This window comes from Meriones unguiculatus, chromosome 2 (genome assembly GCF_030254825.1).
Source record: "Meriones unguiculatus strain TT.TT164.6M chromosome 2, Bangor_MerUng_6.1, whole genome shotgun sequence".
NCBI lineage: Eukaryota > Metazoa > Chordata > Mammalia > Rodentia > Muridae > Meriones > Meriones unguiculatus.
Window position 1 is genome coordinate 115832933 of NC_083350.1, and position 15722 is coordinate 115848654.

The 15722-nt window shown below is 36.0% G+C and overlaps 1 protein-coding gene across 1 annotated transcript in view; it reads right to left on the reverse strand.

Annotated features, from left to right (window-relative positions):
* Positions 1-15722, reverse strand: part of Ptprq (protein tyrosine phosphatase receptor type Q) — a 191558-nt gene that overhangs the window by 17294 nt on the left and 158542 nt on the right. Inside the window, exons 36-39 of the mRNA XM_060376921.1 lie at positions 12463-12489; positions 11720-11801; positions 8072-8162; positions 2103-2179 (exon numbers count right to left, since the gene is read on the reverse strand). Of these exons, the coding sequence (XP_060232904.1) occupies positions 2103-2179; positions 8072-8162; positions 11720-11801; positions 12463-12489 (277 nt within the window). The remainder of the gene's footprint in view (positions 1-2102; positions 2180-8071; positions 8163-11719; positions 11802-12462; positions 12490-15722) is intronic.

The following is a 15722-nucleotide window of genomic DNA, read 5'->3' on the forward strand; positions in this document are numbered from 1 at the left end:
GGAAAATGATTAATATCACTATTCCAACTGAAGCCAGTGGGAAAAGCGAAAAATGAAAGGACTATCTTGAAATTGTGTGACTGAGCTGCTTAGAGATAAAGTCATCAACCTTACAAGGAAATTAATGAATTGAGCCTGAAGTCACTAACAACTACTTTCCAATGGTATTTAGAAAACTTTCCAATTTGAGTGTCACAGACCAAAAGGTCTCTTTCCATTCCAAAAGTGTAAGAATGTCAGCCAAGCTGAGGCCCTAGATGAATAGAGGTTTCTGACTACCCAGGAGAGTGAAGAATATTGGAACAACAAAGAACCAGAATGAAAAGAGGAAGAAAAGACAAATTCACTTCATCCAGTTTTCAACATGACTCAGTAATAATGTATTATCTTTGATATTGAAAAGACTACACTGAGCATGTCACAATTATTTTCATGTTGATTCCCTTATATTTACTGAGAGGATACTACATGAAGTATACACTCTACATCATCATCATCATTTTGATGGACTTTCTATCTCAAAGTAAGAGTATGTAACAACTTTTTATAGTGTATGAACATATCTGGCAATTTGACTGATATTTCTTTGACAGAGATTAGCTGACCTTGTATTCAGAGAAAATATTAATAAAAGCATGTGAAATGGTACAAAGATCAGGTATAGTAAGAAGAAATTTTTGTCTGCACAAACTAGTGAAATAAATAATGAATTAAAATCTTGCATACCACCAACCAAGGACCATATATAGAGAGGACCTACACCCCCTGCTCAGATGTAACCCATAGGCAGCTCAGTCTCCATGTGAGTTTCCTAGAAGGGGAGCTTACAGGAGCTATCTTTGACATAGACTCTGTTGCCCCCTTCTTTTTGAAGTATTATTATTACCATTATTATTTATTACAATTTATTCATTTTGGATCCAGGCTGTAGCTCCCTTTCTCATCTCCTCTCGTTCCCAGCCTTCCTTCTTCTTCCTCCTTATGTTCTTTCCCTAGTCAGCTGATGGAAGAGGTCCTCCTCCCCTACTATCTGACCCTAGCCTATAAGGTCTCATCAGTACTGGCTAGATCCTCTTTCTCCGTGGCTTAGTTAGGCTACCTTGGCAGGGGAAGGTGATCAAAGAGCTGGCCATTGAGTCTATGTCAGAGACATCCCCTGCTCCCATTACTGGGGAACCCATATGGAGACTGAACTGCCCATGAGCTATATCTGAGAGGATTACCTCAGCAATTAAATAATGAGAAGATAATGCAGCCCACTATTTGATCACTTCCCTTTGGTGGGGAGTCCTTGTAAGGCCACAGAGGAAGAAGATGTAGGTAGTCCTCATGAGACTTGATAAGGTGCAATCAGATGGTAGGGGAGACAGTCTCACCCTTTCTGAGGACTAGGGGAGGGGGAAATGGAGGAAGACAGATGGAGGATGGGACAAGGGAGAGATGAGGGAGGTGGCTACAATCAGGATGTAAGGGCCCAGGGGTCTTTTCTGAGACTTACTCCAACCAACAACCGTGCATGGAGATAACCTAGAAACCCTGCACAAATGTAGCCTATGGCAGCTCAGTCTCCAAGTGGGTTTCCTAGCAAGGGGAACAGGAGCTGTCTCTGACATGAACTCTGACATGAACTCTGACACGTCTCTGACAAGAACTCAGTGGCTGGCTCTCTAATCACCTTCTCCTGAGTTGGGGGCAGCCTTACCAGGCCACAAAGTAAGATAATATAACCAGTCCTGATGAGATCTGATAGAATAGGGTCAGATGGAAGAGGAGGAGGACCTCCCCTATCAGTGGACTGGGGAAGAGACATGGGAGGAGAAAAGAGAGGGAGGGTGGGATTAGGAAGGAATAAGGAAGGGTGCTACAGCTAAAAAAAAAAATGATTAAATAAAGAAAATTTAAAAATAAAGTGAATAAAATATAAAAAATTAAATAAAAAAGTTTTCATACCCGCATCTTTGAATTATGTGTACGTCAAGTTGCTATTAGGAAAATAGCATGTTTCATTCACTGTATTTTAATGAGTTTGTTGCCTTAAGAATCTAAAAACTTTAGTATTTATGCTCCATCAAAATGTATCATCTATAAAAACAGTAACTTACGGAAACGTAGCTGGCATTAATGTAATCCGATCCTGGAGTGCTTGTGTCAGCTATCAGCTTCACTCTGTTATTATTGTCTGAAGAAAAAACAGGAGACATCATAATTAGATTTTCAAATTGTCAAGACATTTACACTATGAACGTAATATAAAAGTTCATGATCTAACAATTCCAATTCATATGTGTGTATAGCACTTTAAAAATATTCCCCTATGACCCTTGTTTCTATTACACAAAATATCAATTAATAAGATAGTGCATATATTGTAGAATTCCTACACATATTATTACAAATTTGCTGCAAGTATTGTGACATATGCCCTATTCTTAAATTTCTTTTTTCTCACTCTATCTACACAGTCACAAATATATCAATTTGTGTTCTTAAGAAAGCATAACTACTTAATTATGGCTTAAATTGATCCCCCTTGTTATTCAAAATGATGGAAAACATAATAGAGCATTTGTAAAACTACATTTTTACAATATATTGCTAGGAGTGAGATCTCCAAATCACAGGTGTATTCTTCATATCTTGAAAGTTACTGTCTAATTATCTCAGTTTTATCAGTGAATACTTTAAGTAGCTGAACATTTCTCTTCTTGTTTTTCAAACTCAAAAGAGAAGCATCCTTTTGACAAACACACATGGATGTGTCATAGTATTTATTAACTTTTTAAAAATTTGAGTCAAGTATTACTTTGCTTATATTTACTGCTCCTTTCAAGTGCTTCTCCTATTAACAATCTTTTAATATTTTTCTCCTTTAAAAATTGTATCCTGATGCAAACCAAAACAACCCTGAGATTTCATCTTACACCCATCAGAATGGCTAAGATCAAAAACTCAAGTGACAACACATGCTGGAAAGGTTGTGGAGAAAGGGGAACCCTCTTCCATTGCTGGTGGGAATGTAAACTCGTACAACTACTTTGGAAATCAATCTGGCGCTTTCTCAGACAATTAGGAATAGCGCTTCCTCAAGACCCAGCTATACTACTCCTAGGTATATATCCAAAAGATGCCCAAGTGCACAACAAGGACATTTGCTCAACCATGTTTGTAGCATAAGCAGCTTTATTTCTAATAGTCAGAACCTGGAAACAACCAGATGTCCCTCAGCGGAGGAATGGATACAGAAATTGTGGTACTTTTACACAATGGAGTACTCACTCAGCAAGTAAAAACAATGAAATCATGAAATCTCCAGGCAAATGGTGGGATCTAGAAAAGATCATCCTGAGTGAGGTATCCCAAAAGCAGAAAGAAGCATATGGCATATAATCACTTATAAGTGGATACTAGACCTATAAGATAGGATAAATATACTAAAATCTGAACACCTAAAGAAGCTAACCAAGAAGGAGGATCCGGGGTAAGATTATCAATCCTCACTTAGAAAGACAAAGGGGATGGACATTGGAAGTAGGAGAAAACAAGTAACAGGACAGGAGCCTACCACAGAGGGCCTCTGAAAGACTCTACCTAGCAGTGTAGTCTCAGCAGATACTGAGACTCATATCCAAACCTTGGGCAGAGTGCAGGGAGTCATATGAAAGAAGGGGGAGTTAGTATGACCTAGGGGGGACAGGAGCTCCACAAGGAGCAAATATATCTGGGCATAGCGTTCTTTTCTGAGACCAATTCTCCAACCAAGGACCATGCATGGATATAACCTAGAACCCCCGGTCAGATGGAGCCCATGACAGCTCAGTGTCCAAGTGGGTACCCTAGTAAGGGGAACAGGGACTATCTCTGACATGAACTTATTGGCTGGTTCTTTGACCAGCCTGAGGAAGGAGCAGCCTTACCAGGCCACAGTGGAGGACAATGCAGCCAGTCCTGAAGATACCTGATAAGCTAGGGTCAGATGGAAGGGGAGGAGGACCTCCCCTATCAGTGGACTTGGAGAGGGGCATGGGAGGAGATGAAGGAAGGAGGCTGGGATTGGGAGGGAATGAGGGAGTGGGCTACAGCTGGGATACAAAGTAAATAAACTGTAATTAAGATAAAAAAATAAAAATTTAATTAAAAAATTGTATCCTGAGGCTACAAACAGATTTTTATCATATGTATTAAAGTTTTCTTAGGTTACCAATTGTCACTGACTTAATAGTCCTTTATTTATTGTATTGTAACCAAATTTCTTTTTTTAAATTAAGGCTTCTAGATTACATGTTATTTATTTACAGTGTTTATTATACTAATATTTATCCACAGACTCTTGAATCTTGAATGCGTTTTTCTAATTTATATATCAGTATTTCATGCACTCAGATTTTTTTAAATGATGTGTATGTTTATCTTTTACTATTGATTATTCTCTGGAACATGATAGTCCCATTTAAAAATTTCCATTCTTTTATCTTTTGTTTAAAATATTACTCTTAGCATATACTGGATTATCTATATACTTAGGTCTATTTTTAAGCCATTTATTCTTTCCCATTACCTGTCTATTCTTTCTTTAATATAAATTCGTAGTTGTTTTTCCTGAGACAATTTTAAGAAATATCTTCATCAAGTAGATATTCCATGCTCAGTGGTGTTTTCCAAAAGAGGCTGCCAGAAATTTTCTTGGGGGATTTCTACCAAGTTGATTTTATAACTGTAATGTTTACTGATAACTTTTAACATGGGAATCACAAAATATCTTTGATAGAATATTTCAGAGGTTTGGCTGGGTTATGCAGCTCAGGGGTCAGTATTTGCTTAGTCTTTGCCAGATTCTGGATAATTAACACTGGGAAAAGGAAAGAAGTAAGGCTTTGTTTTAGTCATGAAAGAACAATAGAAGAGGTGTGGGTGTGAACACTAACACAGTCTCCAGTGAACACTTGGCTTCCCTGGTTCTTACTCGCCTCGACTGCACCAGAGCAATTGTAAGATTTATGTTGTATAGCTGTCTTGAAGCATGAAAGCTTACGGGAAATATTTGATACTGTTCTTACATTCTCCAAGTTTACACGTATACGAACATTAATTATTTAAAACGCTTTAGTTATATTGTGAAGAGTTATGGTCATTGCAATTTAATTTTGAGATTCCTCAAGCTTAAACAAATTTCTGCGAAAATATTTACATGTCAGTGAGCCTGAGAATTTTTTATGATATGCCCAACGACAGTGTAAGTGCCTCAGACTTCGGGCAGGGAAGCCACCGGGCTGCTGTTCACTGTGTGTCTGTTTATAACGAGCTGAGTCAACAGCACGCTGATCTTTTCCTCATGGTGTTGGCATATTAAGGTCATAGTGTCCCGTCAGACAGAGATTTGCAAATCACTTCTGCAAGTACTAGCTGCTAATTCTAGTATCCCAAAGCCCTGTAAGCTAATATCTTCCAAAAGGCACTGTGATATTTGAAATTCTCTTTCTGACATTACTCAGGGGAAACAGCTCTACTCAAAGCTGGCTCAAGCAAAACTTCAGATTCTATTGAAATATATTAATTCGCTGCAAGGAGAGACACTGTTTTCCAGTCTCACTGTTTTTTTTCCACTTTTGTGTGCAAGCACAATGGCAATACATAACAACAAAATCTTGCTTGTTCACCCAGTGTTTGTGTAACCCTCTCTGTGTGGACTTGTGTGTGAAATTATGCTGTCCTTCCTATAGACATGGCTATGACATCACGCATGGACTTCTAGTCCTGGAGGGATGGGGGATTGCTCTTTTAAGAATCAAGTGCCCCAGCAGGTGTCATGGTCTTATCCACTCAGAAAGTTATCAGCAATTAAAAGAAAATGATCTATTGATTACTAACCATGAGGGCTAACATTGGCTGAATTCTTTATGAGTTCCAATACTGGATACAGTGATTTATGTGACTATTTTTATCAAATCCTTCTAATGGCTTCACGAGGAAGTGTCAGACAAATAGTATATTGGTAGTCACAAAGACAGACAGCAACAAAACAGAACTGCATTCTGGGATGCAATAATCCTGGGATTATTTTTTTAATCTTAGCCTCAGTATGAAGGCTTGAGATATTTGTGCTCCTTGTTCCTTTTTATTGTTTTAAGGTTAAATATTTGCTTGCATCAACCACTCTTGTCCCCTTCTCATTATTAAAAACATAAGCAGATGGCCTAAATTTTCTTTCAGCCAAAATGGGGACTAGATAATTAAACTGATCTTCATTGAAAAGAATGAAACATTATAACAAACTAGCAAAGAACTCAAATTTTCATCCCTTAAGTTAGCAACCTCTTAGAAATTGGTTAGACTTACTTAAGTTACCTTACATGTGTTGACACTTTGCAAATTAGTCTCAACTGTATAATGCAACTAGAACTAAATACTAATGAATTCATGGTTGCTGTCTTTTGATAAGAGTATAATATTTATTTACACAGACTGTCACTTGAATAAGCATGTTGCAAAGGGTCTGGAAGAAATTTAGTGTAAATTTGTCGAACAAAACAGGCATTTTCACTTAAACCTAACTTGTATCCAACTCAAGTTAATTTTCTTAAAGTCAGAGTAAAAAGCATGTTGAAAAAGGTCGTGACCTCAGACATTTAGAAAATGAGTCATAATCTTTACTTCTCATTTCACAGTTTTTTTCATCTTGCTGCTGCTGTCATTTCCTCATGACTTATTTTATTGCAGAACGAATTTCCAGTAGTTAATGCTATTTGTTTTTCATTCTATTCTACTTCCTAGGCCCTGCAGGTTGTGTGGATTATAACCTCTAATGTAACAATCCTCTAAATTTGGTTGCCTTTGTGAATAATTTATCCTTTAGTATCAGGATGTGTTCTGCTTCTTCTTATATAAGTTATTTATGGGATTATAGTCTCCTCTAAACTAACATCTTCCTAGCTAAAAGACCTGTAGGAATTTCCTCAATATATTTGGTTATTTATTGAAGCACTAAGCTTGTACACATTGGGAAGTTTTCTTTTTTCTTTAATATTTTTTTTATTTTTTTTTCTTTTCCATAATTTTATTTTTCTCATTAGTTACATTTTGTTAATTCTGTATCCCAGCTGTATCCCTCATTCCCTCCCCAAGTCCACCCTCCCTCCCTCATCTCCTCCCTGCCCCTTTCCAAGTCCACTAGTAGGGGAGGACCTCCTCCCCTTTCATATGACTCCCTTTTGTCAGGTATCAATGAATTATATTCTTTGTAAAAACCTTAAAAATATTGAGGCAGGATCTCACTAGGCTACTATGGTGAATCTGGAATTCCTTAGGTAGAAAAGGCTGTTTTCAAAACTTTCAGTCTTCCTGTTCAAGCCTCCCAATTACTTGAAATTACAGGGCTGTACCACCTGGTCTGCATCCCAGTGTATATTGGAGCAAAGTATCAGAGCATCAAAATTCTTAACCTCTTAACATAAAATGCATTGGATTAGAATTCTATGAAGCAGGGGCATGCATACAAACATGACAGTAACAGACACATTAGTAATGCAGGGATATCAAATCTTCCTCTATAAGCCACCACTAATTCTTAAAATAATAACTGTTTTCTTTCCTTGAACTGAAAAGTGGAGTTGTCCTATAGCAAAGTACGCCTCTGACTCTTTGCAGAAACAATTCCAGCCAACGGTCATCAACTCTGATCATCAGCTAGTATTTTGCAAGACATTTTTATGTTCCATAGGACTACTATGCTCTTAAGGAAAACTAATACACAGAGCTAAATGTGTATTTCCCTTCCCTTTGAGACATGTTCCATAGGAAGATGTTAAAAGGGTTAAATTACAAAGCTAAGATGCAGGTCAATCTATAGTTTCTTGCACCTGCATAAATGGACCTTGTGTGAACACACCGAAAACCATGTAAATTAACTTCAGTAATTAAGAACAAAGCAAATGCGATACAACTTGAAAGTCACCATAATAAAGTGCATTATTGTAATTCAATTAAAGTGTAAGTAAAACGATAAAAGTTAAAAGTTAAGATGGTGGGCATTTTAAAATACTTTGTAGTTAGAAATACAAATGAGAATTGCACGTACATGGTTTTATGTTTGGAAAGCGATTTTTTGCTCTGTTCCAAGGGAGATCAGCATCAGTTGAGGAGAGATCTTGAAGAAATTTTGGTAATTCCTGTGAAAAATGGCATTGAAACATTTGAACTTGGAAAACATAAAATTCTTCTTATTAAAGCACAATTCCTTATTCTAAAGCTTTTGTTTGTCTAGTGTGTTTGTGTATGTTCCCAAGAACGTGTGCATCTTCATGTTATAGAATAGAGGAGAGCCTTGGGTGTTATATCTCAGGAGCTCTAGGTCAATTTTATTTTATTAAAATTATTTAAATTTCTCTCTCTCACTGGACTGAAGCTTGCCAAGTAAGCTATACTGTCTGGCCAGCTAGCCTCAGAGACCTACCTCTGCCCATCTCCCCAGTGCTGGGATTATGAATGCCTGCCACCATGGGAAGTTTTTTCACATAAGTTCTGGGAATCTAATTCAGTTCTTCCTGCTTGCAAGGCTAGTCTACTGAGCTGTCATTCTAGCCATAATTTTTTAAAAATTTACTTTTTATTTTGTGTCGTTGCTACTGGAGATTGAATCCCGAGCCTTGTCCTGTGCTTGACATGCAGTTTCTGTTGCAGAGTTATTCTCCTAGGCCACATTTTTAAATTTTTATTTAAAAATTTCCCATTGTAGATATAGAAACAATGTCAAATGAATAGTAATGATTTTCCCTAAATGTCAACATTACTATTCTGAATTATTTTGATCAGCCAGACTATTACTGGCTTTCCCTTGAGATAGTTTCATCGAACTCTGGAGAGCATGAATATGCCACATGCTACCCATGGCTTCATCAGGTGGATGCAACTGTTATTTAATATGTTAATACTCCTTTAGAGGGAAGAAAGGAGTTGAATGATTTATTTTTTGTTTTTTCTCCCCAGACAGTGTGATTTCATGCCTATTAATTGGTGCAACCCTGGTCAATTTGAGAAGATGTCAAAGGTCAATGCTGCACTCAGTTGGCCTTGTTAAATTGATAATGGAATGCAAAGGTGCAATTTAGAATGATCAGACACAGATGAAGGGTCAGGAAGATCTACTGTTGATACTTAAAAGAAAAATGCTGCACTCTGTATATCCTGCTCCTTCTCATGGAAGCTTCTTTAAGAAAGCTGGTGCAAGAAAATATGGCGAATACTTTATTAGGATGATGATTACCATTTGTAAAATTATCCCAAGTTATATAAAGAAATTAAAATGCTTTCCATTTTTAATGCAATTATAAATTATTTCATTTGAGTCATTAATTCTCCTTTCTCCATTCTCCTAAAAAAAAAAAAGCTTCTAAACAGTTGTTTTTATATGGGTACGTATCGTGGAGATGGTAGCATATAAGCAGCAAGTCTTATAAAAAGATAACAAAATGAAGAGACCCCCCCCAAATAATTTCTCTGTGTCAAGATCCTAGAGGCATAGGAAGGGAAAGGTGAAGAAAGATGGGTTGGGAATTGACTTGAAAAAGATACAGTTTGGAATTATTTCACATATAAGTTTCCACTTATACTTTCAAATGACTCTGGCTTTGACTACCAACAAGCAGTTACCAGGCTGGTAGTTTGAGTAGCATCATGGTACTGGGTGGTCTTATTGCTATTAGGGCATAGAGCCTCAGTGAGCCTCCCTAGGTAGCTCTTTCTGCTCCTGTTTGATGTCTTCTCATGGGAACAAGATGAGCCAATTACTCGGTCTCCCCACACTTTTTAACTGATTCTCTCTCTCTGGAATAGTTCCCTTTATCTTCTCATTGGAATTCGGCTCATGCTACTGTTCTTCTTAGACATCACAATATTCATTAGCCTTTCCTAACGAGCATTTTGCATTGATTCTCACATCTTTATGCACATCTCAATCATGACACATTTGTCCTGTGTAAAACATGTCTCGCAGCTACAGTTCTTCCTCTAATCTGAATTTATGTGTGGTTGAATTTATCAACAGAGTAAGTGATATTTGTGCCAAGCACTTTTTACAATCCTGAACCTAGGAATTTTAGTATTCCCAATTCAATCAGATAGATATTATCTTTTTACAAATGAAGACATTGAGGGGCAGAGAGATTAGGTAACTTGTCTAATGTCATTTAACTTATAAACACTAAGCTGATGAATCCCAGTGTGTCAAATACACTGTGTGTCAAATTGTGTACCATAATATGAACCCTAATAAATAACTAAAAGATAAGAAAATAGAGCATGAGTTAAAAGATTAGCCAAATTTGTACATCTAATATATATGCTTATTGTGGTAAATAATTTTGATTAACAAACTCAATAAAGCAATAGATAATAATATTCTCTGTTTGTTTGTTTGGTTGGTTGGTTTTTATTTTCACAAAAGAACAACATGGCCTCCCAAAAAGGTTAGGCTAGAGATTTTTTAATACATGAAAACACATTTGCCAATACAACTATTCTTCTACTTAGGCATGAATAATTTGATTATATTTTCTCTTTTTCTAGTAAAATTACACTTTTGCTTCTGAAAAATTATAATTTCTTTCTATATAAATGCTAAGGGAACTTTCTGGTTCCCTTGACTTTGCTAAATACAGCCCAGTATTACCTAAGAACCATAACCAACAAGCCACAGGGGGTTCCATTCATCTTCCCACATTTTTGTTATTACTCCCTGAGAAACTGACATTTTATAATTCTGAATGGTTCAAGACAATTGTCTGTTTCTTTGTTTCAGAAGTTCACACACTAAGAAATTTATTTTAAAAAAAAGTAGAAATAGAGTTCTGGATACAATATGAAACATACTTTGCTTTCACAATGTAAAATAATCATGTCATCTAGATAAAGTATGAGTCTTAAAATAGATTGCAGAGCTAACCTTTATGTTTCTAAATAATTTGAATTTTATTGCTATGCAATAGAATAATAATTCATAAAATATAATATCAGAAGAAACATAATAAAACTTAACTTGAAATTATTTTCCACTTTAAAATCATTTAAACAATGAGCTCTTAGTTGTATATATCGTCAAGTGGGATAAAGCATTTATTTCACAATAACTTAGAAATAGACCTTATTGGATTCAGACGTTGCTTTTCTGCACTGTGATAGCTTTGGAAGTAGTCATAATATTTGTAGCACCTGCAAATGTCAAATGTCCAGCTCTGTTCCCTAAGCAGTTTACATCACAAAAGAACACTAAGTAGCACTCATATCCAATATTCAATGTGCGTCCATCAAAATACAGTATGGGATCATTGAACATTGATTGTGTTAGCTCATCAAATATAACACAATTATTTAAATCTAAAACTACACTTACAATAGGATCTAAAGCTTATATGCAAGTACAAAGTAATGAATCTATCACTCTGGATTTGCATGTCCACAGAGTGAAAGAACAGGAGCTGAGGCCAGGCTGCCTCTGCAGGGAGGCCTGAAGGAGGACACCTTCTCCTAGCACAGTAGGTGAATACTCTGATCAGGTTGCACCAAAGGCCACCCAGGGTAACATTACTATCTAAACAATCAACCTGGTAATTGGGTATTGATTATCAAGGCCAGGGTCCTTCATGGCCTTGCATGCTTAAAGTGGACCTGAAATGTGACACAGGAAACTACCGGAGGTCTTCCAATGTTGTGACAACTGCTGGCAACATACCGAAAATTCCTCTTGAAACTTTAGGTTGTTGTTTGTACAAAGCTCTTCAACGTGTTGCAGGAAGGATTTCTTGCTTATTGGCCTCCAAGTGAAGAAAGGCATTAAATAGAACCATGTTAGCTTGTGTTCTTTCTCTTTTGAGAAAACTTGGGCACTGACTACACGGTTAACATTTAGGCAACAAGGGCACTGTAAAACCCCAGTCACACAGTCCTTTAAAGCCACTCTGATATGTTTACAAAAGAAGCCTTCTCTTTTTGAGCTTACTCTCTTTGCATCCATCATACAAAATTCTTTCAATTTTTCAGTGACTTTAAAGGAAAAGATTTAGCATTTTAATGAACAAAAGTTTTCAAGTAAATGTGAGTGCATGAAGTTATCATTGACTCCTAAAAGCATATAATACTTCTTTGTCATACAGAAGAATTTTACACATTACAAGGTTTTAGAAGATATAAAATATTGCAGTGACCTCATTCTCATAATGATATGGCTTTTAAGCCCCAAGGAGTTTAAATATCCCCATATTACTTCCCAAGCTAAAATACAGACATGCAGGCTTCACCCCAGAGAGAGAGAAAGCATTTCTCCAGTTACCATGCAATTAGTCATGCTTTTATGATTTATATCCAGCTTAAAGGTTTTTCCAACAAACATACAGAAAGCCACACATTAAGAATCATTGAGTCAGTGAATCTAAAGCTGATATTCGAAAAGATGGGAAAAAAATTTCACAAACTTACTTGATGGATTTTCTGTAACTAAGTAACCTGCAACAAAGATCACGTTAGATGTATTGTGAGTGGGAGGAGATGGCTTATTCTGAACGAATTTCGATTAAAATCAGAAAACTATAGTAAACCAATGATACATAAGTACATTGTGATTTGTACTAACATGCAGCTATTAGTTTTATTTTTTAAATTTATATTAATTGAGAATAACTATTTTAGCTTCTCGTCCCAGTTTTAAAGGTAGCATTATAATTTAAGACCCTGCATTAATGCAGGCCACCTTTTAACATATTGCAGAGAATAAAGAATTAATGCAGATTCAAAAATATTTTATTTATAAAGAGTGTGGAATATGGGAAACAGAAGTTGTTCAAAATTATATTATATTGCCCAAGACTTGTTTCATGACTGAGTTTGAGTTATTATACAGCCATAACTAATCACATTAATTTCAGCCACTTCATGTACATTTTTATGATAGGTCATTGACAAAATCATACTCTGAAATATGAAATATTTTAAAAGATAATGCAACACACGGCTTATAGATATGTTTCATGTTAAAAAAAAAGTATCATGCACAACAAATTAGCACTGCAAAAAAACCCACAAAAGGCACAAATATACACACAAACAAAATTCAGAAAGGAGCCTTTTCAAAGTTTTACACTTTTGATAATATTACAAATTATTTTACAATATCCTTCAAGTAAAAATATTTCTTGGACTATGTATTTTTTAAATCATGGTTGCATGAAACAAAATAATTGAATTGAAGAACAAACAAGACATGAGGAGTATTTTGAAAATGATCGCAAAGATGTATGTCCAATGAAGAAAACTTGCATCAAACAAAATTACATCTTATGGCAAAAAGGACCTAATGGAACGTGTGGGGATGAAGTAACAGGTATTATGAAGCTGGATATTAAATATCCGAAGTCAGTGGTAGGTGGGTTCGGAGAGAAAATCCCCTCCTACTTTCTGAGGGTATAAGCTGAAAGAGCATCCTGACATCACCCTAGCATCAAATGTGGTAGGGACAATGCTGCAAAGGCTGCTTGCTGGATCAGCTGAAGAGTTTCCCCGCAACAGCCAAAAATGATGTCAAGAAGGCAATACAGAGCTTCTCACCACAACTTTGTAAATCAAGAAATGGAAGTCAGAGACACTGTAACATATGTAATAGAGACAAGTGCAATAATCAGTGCCTGTTGCAAATGATTACTCTGAGCAAAGACCAGCAAGAAAAACAGACAACAAACATGCCTCGGACTACCCACAACTCCTAAATTATGATTGGCAAAAAACTTCCATGCTACCTGCTACTTTAAAAATAACGAAAGGGAAACATGTTAGATTAGGAAAATCTTGATTACCTGCAATTGAGAAGTGACTGGGATCTTTGCGTTTGAGACATGCATTTTTATGCTACTCTATGGAAATGGAAATTCTTGAGCAGAGTGTAGATAACAGATGTTTTACTGGGAAGACCTAGGATTATTCAGTTGGTGCTACAGAAATTTATTTCATTTGGATAATTGACTTCTGAGATAGATGCTACTTTTGAAGAAGCCATGAACAAGGCATTAAGGAAGTCAGTGCATGTTTGTGAAGTCCTTAAGATATATGAAATATGAATGACATGAAGGCATACATAAATAAGACCTAGCAGAAACTGGCATATTATCCACATGCTTGCTTTTTCATGAGCTCTAGTCTTCAATTAGAACTTATAAATAAGGAAAATATTATTTCTCTAAGACCATTTTCCTGTGAAAAATTAGAAATTTGCTTTAATTTTATTTTGCATGGAATATTCCTCTATAGATTCTGATTTTAAATTTCAACCAGCTATGACATTGAATAGATATTTGTGCATTCATGCCTCATTATAAACTATGATAGTCTTGCTGACTTCATTGTTCCATTATCAGCTATGCTATCTAGAGCAGGTTTCTTTCCTTTGTTCTTTTATTTTCTGGGGAGAAGACAGCTTAAGAGGGTTTCCCTGTATAGTCCTGGGTGTCCTCAAACTTACTTTGTAGACCAGCTTGCCTTAGAAGTCAGAAATCTGCCTGCCTCTGCCTCCCCAGGACTGAGATCTTATTTTATACCATTATAACCTTATTTATAATAATAATAATAATCCCATTATTAAATATAAAATTAGTGAGACTTCAGACACACTCAAAGCAAATTTGAAATGCTATAGTGATTGTGAGATTATACTGGGACTTAATAATTTTTTTCACTCAATTCTCGAGAAACTAGGGAGTTTTAGGTGGTCATAAACCAACACTTGACATAAGTGTAATTATTAGATCTACCAATAACAAATAGCCAATTCTAAATAAAGCCTCTAACTTTTTATATTAGATCTCCTAACAGTAAAACTTAGCAACTGCTAGACTCTTAGAAAGGTAGAAAAAGAAAAAGTTAGAAAAATAAAATTGTGTTTGCCTTCTTAAGTTAAAATAAAAGAAAAAAAAAAGAAGAAAAGAAAAAGCACTTTCCAGGTATGGTGGTTCATACCTGTCACAGCAGCACTGGAGGGTGAAGCAGAAGAATCACAAGTACCCTTCTACAGCCCCCCCCAAAAAAAATAAAAGGGGGAAGAGAAGAAAATGGAAGTACCCTTCTGCAGCTTCCCCCCCCAAAAAAAAAGAGGAAGAGGAGCAGAAGAAAATGGAACTACCCTTCTGCAGCCCCCCCCCAAAAAAAAAAGAGGAAGAGGAGCAGAAGAAAATGGACTCTCATTTGGTTTTATTTTCTTTCCTGTCACTCACTTTATTTAACCTCAATAAACTTTTTATAATCTTTTTTCACAATTGTCTTTATGTAGCATAAAATATCAGGCTTCCAGAATTCTAATATGTTGGTAACTTTTAGTCTATGCTCATGCCACAATTATGTATCAATCAAAAATCTGATGTTTTCATATAAGCAACGGAAATAGAAAAGACATTTTAGAACATGTAACCCAGCTCAAATAGAAATCTGATTTCTCCCTCTTGCTGCTATCTGTCCTGCCCATACCATTGCACTGATTCTTAGATTCATGTTATATGGTGTGTTTTACTTTGGGGTGTTGAAGGGCTATATTTCTACTTTCAGTGCCATTTGTATCTAAGATAAAAATGTATTTATCATCAAGATCCTGAACTTTTATTTTTACTAGAAATATTAATTTGGAAAATGTATGGTTAGAAAAAGATGGTGTGACTATGAGAAAAGTACCCTGATGATGTGTATATCATTGATGGAAT